Source organism: Panicum virgatum, chromosome 8K, assembly GCF_016808335.1.
Source record: "Panicum virgatum strain AP13 chromosome 8K, P.virgatum_v5, whole genome shotgun sequence".
NCBI classification, from domain to species: domain Eukaryota; kingdom Viridiplantae; phylum Streptophyta; class Magnoliopsida; order Poales; family Poaceae; genus Panicum; species Panicum virgatum.
This window is the reverse complement of record NC_053143.1, coordinates 9265980-9275127: the sequence shown is the minus strand read 5'-3', so window position 1 is coordinate 9275127 and position 9148 is coordinate 9265980. Positions and strand designations below refer to the sequence as shown.

At 53.3% G+C, this 9148-nt stretch overlaps 2 protein-coding genes across 2 annotated transcripts; one reads left to right on the top strand and one right to left on the bottom strand.

The window, feature by feature from the left end:
• Positions 1-207: 207 nt before the first annotated feature.
• LOC120643852 (1-aminocyclopropane-1-carboxylate oxidase-like) lies at positions 208-2082 on the top strand. Its single transcript, XM_039920333.1, has 3 exons — positions 208-685; positions 795-1137; positions 1405-2082. Exons 1-3 carry the CDS (start codon positions 348-350, stop codon positions 1657-1659), a joined length of 936 nt encoding a protein of 311 aa, XP_039776267.1. The 5' UTR covers positions 208-347; the 3' UTR covers positions 1660-2082.
• A 1966-nt stretch (positions 2083-4048) lies between these two features.
• On the bottom strand, positions 4049-7429 carry LOC120645407 (WD repeat-containing protein 44-like). The gene is made up of 7 exons (XM_039922191.1): positions 6944-7429; positions 5762-6787; positions 5554-5659; positions 5331-5494; positions 4968-5033; positions 4779-4872; positions 4049-4667 (listed from the first exon to the last, which is right to left on the bottom strand). Exons 1-7 carry the CDS (start codon positions 7427-7429, stop codon positions 4153-4155), a joined length of 2457 nt encoding a protein of 818 aa, XP_039778125.1. The 3' UTR covers positions 4049-4152.
• Positions 7430-9148: the final 1719 nt, after the last annotated feature.

Below are 9148 nucleotides of genomic sequence, written 5' to 3'. Positions count from 1 at the left end.
TAAAATTAAAAAGAAAAGCATCCCAAGAACCAAAGTAAACACCGGCCACAATGATGCCTTTGTTGCCATGCAAACCAATTCAGACTCCCAGATCACTCCCCTGATTGATTGATGTAGCTTTCTCCCAATAAACTATCATTTGACACCTAACTTGTTCAGCTATAAAAGGGTCAGGGAGCCCCCAACACCATCCAACTTCCACACCACCTCTTCTCCTTCTAGTTCTTCTTCTTCTTCGCCTTGCGCCTTCTCCAAGCTCTTGCCATTGTCGATCCTCGTTTGATCCATAGCCAGCCAATTCCCTGAAGGAGGTAGAAGTTTATTAAGAGTCAGTTAAGTTTGCAGCGATGGCGATCCCAGTGATCGATTTCTCCAAGCTGGAGGGTCCGGAGAGGGCCGAGACCATGGCGGCCATTGCCGCCGGGTTTGAGCACGTGGGGTTCTTCCAGCTGGTGAATACCGGCATCCCTGACGAGCTCCTGGAGAGGGTGAAGAAGGTGTGCAGCGACTGCTACAAGCTGCGGGAGCAGGGCTTCAAGGACTCCAACCCGGTGAAGGCCCTCGCGGAGCTTGTGGAGAAGGAAGGCGAGGGCCTCGCGCCGAGGAAGATCGAGAGCATGGACTGGGAGGACGTCTTCACCCTCCAGGACGACCTGCCATGGCCTTCCAACCCTCCTGCCTTCAAGTGAGTGGAGTGCTGCCATGGCGACTCTTGCCTTGCTGCAGTTCTTTGATGAATGACTTTTCTCATTAATTAGCCTGAACTAACTTTTCCGGTTGATGCATGGATGCAGGGAGACGATGATGGAGTACCGGAAGGAGCTGAAGAAGCTTGCGGAGAAGCTGTTGGGCGTGATGGAGGAGCTGCTGGGGCCGGAGGAGGGGCACATCAGGAAGGCCTTCACCGGCGACGGCGACTTCGAGCCCTTCTACGGCACCAAGGTCAGCCACTACCCGCCGTGCCCGCGGCCGGACCTCGTCGACGGCCTCCGCGCGCACACCGACGCCGGCGGCCTCATCCTGCTGTTCCAGGACGACCGCGTCGGCGGCCTGCAGGTGCAGCTCCCCGACGGCCGCTGGGTCGACGTGCAGCCCCTCGAGAACGCCATCGTCATCAACACCGGCGACCAGATCGAGGTCACTATCATTCTCCCATCATTAATTTACTACTAATGCCGAGCCTGCTGATCCTTAAAAATATCATCAGTCAAACCTCAAACGGAATCATCCAAAGATTTTGTGCCCTTCTTAGCTTGACAGCATCCTCCTTCAATTCCTTCAGAAAATCAGCATGTGAAAACTTCAATTTCCTTTAATCTTAAAAAAGAAAGCATGCGAAAACTGAAACTGTTGGTTTCTGTTTGATTCTTGATGACATGCATCATCTCACAAGCTCTGCAACAGGTTCTGAGCAACGGGCGGTACAAGAGCGCGTGGCACCGCATCCTGGCGACCCGGGACGGCAACCGCCGCTCCGTCGCCTCCTTCTACAACCCGGCGCGCCTGGCGAGCATCGCTCCGGCGACCCCCGCCGCCGGCGAGGGCGCCGCCGACTACCCGGGCTTCGTGTTCGGCGACTACATGGAGGTGTACACCAAGCAGAAGTTCGGGCCCAAGGAGCCCAGGTTCGCGGCCATGGCGACGGCGACCAAGAAGTGAGCAGCAGCTGCTGAGACACGCATGCATACAGCAGCATGATCTGAACCTGCTGGGAGCTTAATTGCTCCGGATTAAGCTATTAATTCTGGGATTATGGTACGGGCTTGTACGATAAGTAGGTGGTTTAAGTGTGTAATTTGACGCGCGTGTAGAACGGACGTGTCATCGTCAGACATGTGTGGTAGTGTGCCCTGCAGCCAGCAGTCACAAGAATATAGTATAGCTATTGTGACAGATAAGCTTGTGGTGCGCTGTGGTCAACGATTTGTAGCTTAAAATGGCATCTGTGAGGTTTCTTTTCCTTTTTTATTTTTTTATACTTTTCCTTTCAGTTTGGGTCCTCAGAATGCTAATGTGGTCAAAGTGGTTTGTAATTGTAAATTATTGAGAAAATATATGTTAAATACAGTTTCAGTTTGCTTATATATATTGCCTGATGCACTACACATTTTCGTGAACTTTAGAACATCTCATATGGCTAGAAAAGTATGACTCATTTGGAATTGCTAGATTTTTTGTACTGGAATTGCTAGATCTTTCTGTGAATATTCTTGCTCATGATTCGATTGTATCTCTTGTGTAATTGGAGCTTGAGGCGGAGCTGTCGGGTGGCGGTGAGCAGGCACGATGGGTGGGGGCAAATTTTTAACCTTTTATACTCACCGGGACTAATGACTTTTAGTCCCGTCTAGGACTGTAGACTGATTTCTCGAGTGGTGTTATTTGGCATGCATGTAAGACTTCAAATTTCATGTTTGGACCATAACCATCACAGGCTCATAATACATTTATTTATTAAAACTTAAAGTCTCAATTCCTCCATCATCATCAGGCAAGAGACAAGTCAATGGAGCAGCTGATGGAGAGGGATGGAGGTGAAAGAAGTTTGGCGGCAGCAGCACGCCGGGCCCTGGTCGACCATATCGCATACTACGAAACTCATACCCATGGTCTTGCACATTGAGGTACACAATGCTTCCGTACATGCACTCACTATTTGGCACATGATAGGATGGTTTGCTTCCTGCTGGAAGGAGTCCCTGCTGACGGACACTGCCGAAACGAGGAGACACATCAACAGCTGAACAACAACAAAAGTAGTACCACTCTTGGAGAACGCTATGAAATGTGCCATGAGGTGACAGCTAAGACTTTGTAAATGCATGCAGTTAAATGCATGCAGTTAACATGGAAGCCATAAGCGAAGTAAAGGTGGTAAATAATCAATTCCTACCATTCACTATTAAAACTTTAAATGCATGCAGTTTATTTTGTTCCAATATTATGCGTATTACTTTTAGTGATTATTGTAACAATATTAATACGAGAACCACATCTTTATGCAACTTTTTTTATATGTATGCATTTACAGCCAGCTAGCAAATAAGGTATCTCTTTAATTATGTACTATTTTTTTCAGTGTTATCCTAAATGCTAAACGGTCGGTCACCTACTATTTAGCCCATTTTTCGTGCAAAATGGGTGTTTAAACGGGTAAAATGGCTATTTAAACGGTCAAAACAACCGATTAAACGGACACAGTGTACCATTGTGTAGCGTTTAAGCTGTGTGTAAACGGGCTAAACGACCATTTAGGCGAATTGTGATTTTTTTCTATGCCAACCTATTTCATCTAACTTGCCAAATATTGACGGACATCTATCGAGCCGCCTACCCGAAATTTGAAGGGTGGAGTCAAACTCCAGCACGTCCTCTACTTGAGTCCCCAAACTAGGGAGGACTCCAAATCTCCACCCCACACCCTAGACCTTGGGGTCTCTAGGGAGTCCTCCATCCGTGGGCCCCACTCAACAACCTCTTGTTGGATGGATGGGGGCTGAAATATGAAGGCTCTTGCTGAACTTGGATGCATTATTTGGAGGCTGTGAGATAGGGGCCCACCCCAAAAACTATATAAGAGCTGTGATTTGAGGGTCATTGCTGGAGATGCTCTAAATGACTAAATTAACAATATCATGTGCCCTAATCCCTAAATCCCTTAAACTAGACCCCATTTTCTTTTGATATTTTGTGACATATAGATTTTGCAGCAAGATCTAAGTCAGCTGTACATCTATTCAATCTCTTGATAGAAACCTCTCCCTTCTCTGTCATCCACAACCTATTTTAGAACAAAGTGAAGTCGCTAGCTCTTACACAAAGCACTTTGCATTTGTTGATCATAGCACTGATTGGTACATCGCATATGTATTGCACTTCTATTCTTCCCGTATATCAGCTTGTACATCATTTCTTTTCCTCCTGATGAAGGAGCCTTTCTACACTGCCTCAAAACACTCCCTTCTGCAAAATTCATTTCCTTCCAAATGAACCTGCAACCAACACTGCTGCAATTCAATGCATCACTCCAACTCCATAGCCGTGTTGCTTCCATGCCTAGGAGCCAATGGATCACTCCAATTTCTATGATATTTTGGGCCTCTTTAAGCTGCGAGTGCCAATGTGAATTCAGTCTGCTTGACGGCCGGATAGCTAGTGGAAGAGGTTGGCGACGGGCATCCCGAAGTTCTGGTACACCCTGATCTCCCCGCCGCGGCTCGCCGTCACCACCACCATCCCCCAGGCGTTGCCGCCCTCCGCGCCGCCGTGCCACCGCGCGGACGACGACTCGCGGCGAGACAGCTGAGGCAGCAGGTGCGCGCCGGGGTACCCCATCGGCCCGGACTTGGGCCGCCGCGGCGCGCCGCCGTCATCCTGCTTCCTGGGTGTGTCGCTCCTGCCGCCGCCCTGGGATGCCGCCGCGTCGCACCGCAGGGACGGCGACCCGGGCCAAGGCACGGCCACGGACACGTCCCGGCAGAAGAAGTACTCGTAGGAGCGGCTGGTGAGCCAGGTCTTGGCCCTGACGCCGATGCCGCCCCCTGCGCCGCCGCCGCCGCCGGGGACCCGGCGCCACACGTAGACGTGCGAGTCCTCGCTGGCGCACACGATGTAGCGGCCATCGGCGGTGTAGGACGCGGAGATCTGGCTGCTGGTGTTCTTGAACCCTGGCAGGAAGAAACACGGGTTCCCTTTTGGGTTGTGGAGCTTGTGCATGGCCTTCTTGGTGCGGTGGAAGGGAAGGCGAGGCATGGGCTTGCCGCCATGGCTGCGCTTACCTTTGAACTTCTGGAGGACGGTGATGCCGTTGAACACCCGAATCTGCGAGTCCGCCGACGTGACCAGTATCTCCGACGGGTTCCCCGGCGCAAACTATGAACATAGGCAGCCATGTAACAACCAACACGATCAGCTCTTCAATCCACGTCATTGCTCGTGCGCTTAATTTTCATGTGCCCAAGTAGTACCTGGAATCCGGTGATCTTTTTCGCCTGCGACCGGCGCTTCTTCGATATGCTCATGTCGATTTGTGCCTCCTGGTTAAGCTTGCAATCTGACATGGAAATCATAATCAGCACAAATAATCGATCAAGTGCTGATGATCAGCACAAGACTGAATGATGAATCAGCTGAATTGTGTTGTGCTTGGTTGTACCTGTTGTCTTGTAGAATCGGCAGCTCCCCTTGTGTGTCCCAATAATCGCAGCCTTGAAAAGCCGGTGACTGTCAGGTATCAGTAACTAGCTAGGACACGCTCAAATTTGACATGAAATTGCTTAATTGGTAGTGATCAGGTGCAAGAGTGACAACATGCAGCATTGGCACCACACCTGGCCATCCGGGGTGTAGCACGCCGCGGTGACCATGTCGCTGACGTCGCTCCAGTCGACGACCTGCCGGTCCGGCACGCTCCAGATGCGCACCTTGCAGTCCAGCGACCCGCTGATGAAGTAGCCGTCGTCCACCGGGTTGAACTGGAGGCAGGTAACTGCACGCGTTCATGGCGTTCATGGTGATCAGTCATCGCCCTATGCAGCTTGCACAAGATGTGGTAGACTGGTAGCTCACCGTAGTCGTTGTGCGGGAACATCTTGAGGCACGTCTTGGTGTCCATGTTCCAGAGACGCACCGTCTTGTCCATGGACGACGACAGCAGCTGCTGCAAGAAATCGAGACAGCAATGGCGCGGCGGCGCGTTACGGAGCAGCCGCAGCAGGTAGCAATGGCAGCGAGAATGGCGAGGAGGCGTCTCCGATCAAACCTGGGACTTGGACCACGAGAGGTCGAGCACATCGTCCTGGTGGCCCTCGAACGCGCACGCCGGCTGCTCGGCGAGCGCGAACACGGACTCCGGCACGACGACGTGCTCGGGGAGCACGTCCTTGCCGCTCCGCCCCCTCCTCATCCTCCTCGACAGCTGCGCCGCCAGCCCCGGCGCCGCCGCCGGCCTGCCGGCGTCCGCGGAGGCAGGCGGCGGCGGCTGCGGAGGCAGTAGGGACGCCTGCGAGACCTCCTGCGCCACAGCGGACGCGTCCACGACCTCCCAGACGCGCACGACGCGATCCTCGCCGCCGCTGGCGAGGAACCGGCCGTCGGGGCTGAACTTGATGCTCCAGATGGAGCCCTCATGCGCGCGCACCTCCTGCCGCAGGTACAGCCCGGTGAGCTCCTTGCTGGACTTGCCGCAGTGGTGCACCTTGAGCCGCTCGGGCCCCGTGGCCGCCGGCGACGGCGACGACATGGCGGCGCTGGCCGACGCCGACTTGGACAACCTGCTGCCGCCGTCGCCGTCCCTGTCCTTGTCGCTCCTCAGCCCGGCGGCGGAGGCCACGAGCTTGATGTTCCTGAGCCAGCGCGTCCTCTTCTTCTCGGGCGCCGGCTTCTCGCCGCCCTTGGCCGCCGCCCCGGCCGGCACTGGCTGGCTCTGGCTGCGGCGCATGAGCTGCTTCACGAACGGCGTCGAGCCGATGAACCGCTCGAACTCGTCCATGTTCAGCGGCACGCCGCGCTGGGCGGCGACGTTGAGCTGGCCGTTCGCCGTGAGCTCCTTGCGGCAGTCCTGATGGGCCTTGGTCGTGAGGCCGCCGCCGACCTTGCCGGCCCCGGCGTCCTTCAACGCCGCCGCCGGCGGCAGCCGGCGCGCGCGGGGAACCTTGTTGGCAGGCGGGGCCTGCAGGGAGTGCGGCAGCGAGTACACGCGCCGGAACGACGGCGGCTTCCTGGCGGCGCCGCCGCCGCGGACGGCGAGGCGGGTGTCGGAGCGGGACCGGTTTAGGGCTGCGCTGCGCTGGCGCGTCGCGATCTCGGGAGGAGCAGGCAGCGCCGCGGTCGCCACCGCCGGCGACTGGATCGTCGCGCTCGACGGCGCGTCGCCGGCGGCGGCGGGAGGCTGCTGGTGGTGCCGCCGCGCCGCGCAGCGGGGGATGTCGGGCGGGAGTCTCGCCCTGGCGTTGCGGCTGCGGAGGAGGTCCCTGCTGCTGGCGAGCCCCATCCCTTGGAGCAGCCGGCGGCGGCGCTCCTGGATTGACTCGGGCTCGGTGGACATCCACATGCCGTAGTCATATCGGGACGTGTCCTCCTCCTCCTCCTCCCCGTCCAGGTCCAGCTCAGCCTGCTCCTCGAGGAGGCGGTCACCGTCACCGACGGCGGTGGCGAAGGAGCAGCGGACGTCGTCGCTGTCGCCGCCGCCGTCCTCGTCGTCGGAGGGGAACTCGGCCCTAGCGTCGTCCAGGTGCACCGTGCCGGAGGGCTGCTCCTGGTCATCAAGGCACTGGAAGAAAGCAGCTGGCTCCTGGTCCCCACCACGGTCTACATCTTCCTCCGCGCCGGCACCGGCCCTGCCGCCGCCGATCGTGCCATGGTCGTGTTCCTGGACGACACCATGGCTGTTGACGACGCCGGCAACCTCCCCGTCGTTGTCTTGGCTCATGGTTGGTGACGGCTCTTGCATGGTGGTGGCGAAAGCGAAACGAGTGGCCGACCGCGGGAGCCCCCGCCATTGCTCTCATGTTTACTAAACTTAGGTGGATGCTTTGTAAGGCTGCGGTGTTCGTTTTCCCGTGGCAGCCTCGATCCAGCACGCACTAGTGATTTTTGGAGGGAACACTGCTGAAGATTGTTTCAAATTTACACTGTTTTCTCTTTCAAATATTAAAATTTCCCTTTGGAGATAAACTAGTGATCCAGCCTTGATGACTTTGTTAAATGCAAAATATCTTTGGAGATAAACAAGAGTTAATTAATATGAACTCTTCCAAAAGAAAAAATAAACAAACTATGCAGCCTCGATCCAGCACGCACTAGCAAAGTGATTTTTGCAGGGAACACTGAAGATTGTATCAAATTTACTGTTTAGGAATAACCTAACAGAGTGAATTGTTTTTCTTTCAAATATTGACATTTCTGTTTCAAAACGGTGGTCAAGACGTCAAGTTGCTTCAGTTTGCACTGTTTTAAGTTCGTTTTCCCATGGTCAAGTTCTTTTTATTCACCATCAGTGCAACTCGCCGTTACATGTTTGTAAAACTTAATGGATACGAAATTGTATAGAACCACCATGCAGAACATTAAGTTAAAGATCCTTGCAAACAAGGATTGAGGATTAGACATTGCAAGATGGACTTGAAAGGAGGCATCCATAATGGTGCTCTGATGACTTGTTAAATGCAAAATTTCGTTGGAGAGAAAGAAGAGTTAATTAAGGCTAGTCTCAGTGGTGGTTTCATGGAGAGTTTCATGATATTAAATATCATCAATTTTGTTGATGTGGCAAGGAGAGAGAAGGATGGAGTTTCATGGGATGTGAGGAGAGTTTCATCACCATAAAACTTATTTGGCACGGTTACCTAGTTTCCAATCTAGGTATCTGTGTCCATGAAACTCCCACTGAGACTGACCTAATATGAAATCTTCCAAAAGAAAAAATAAACAAACTATGCAGCTCTCTTCCATCAGCTAGCCATTGTAGATTATGTACATATTAGTATTATTACGTACAATTAACACATACAGCAGTCGAAACAGTGCAGAAGGAACAAACCAACAAATATGAAACTCAAATATCTGAAACAATTGCAGACATGTATGAACACGATATCTGAAGAGGTTGCCTACGACCACGGATATTCAGCTAACTTCATTTGATATTTACAGAACCAATTCCTGAACCAACTAATGAATAAATCGAAGCCAATAATATACAAAAATCATGCTTGACCTGACCATCCATCGAATGGATGAATACATCAGTAGTTGGTACACTAGCATCTCTAACTCTAAGAAACCAAACCAACCTAAAGAAACCTACAATTCAATTGTTGAGGGGATGTCACTAGCCTGTTGATATGTATGTACATACATCCATGAACTCGTCGCTCTTCGGCGGCGGCCGCGTCACCGGATCAGGCATTGCTTGGGTCTCTTTCGCCTTCTGCTCCCTGAGCTTTACAACCTTCCTATGGCGATTGGAGTGCTGGTCGCTTCGGAAGCTAGGAGCAGTTGACGGCCGGTACTCCGGTAGCAATTTGTTTGCGGCGTAGCGAATGCCGCAAGCGTTGCAGAGGGTGCCTGGCCCGTCCGGGCCTGCTCGCCACTGCGGCGTGTCCGGGGAGTGGCAATGGCTGCATACTCTCTGAGCCTGCCGGTTCCT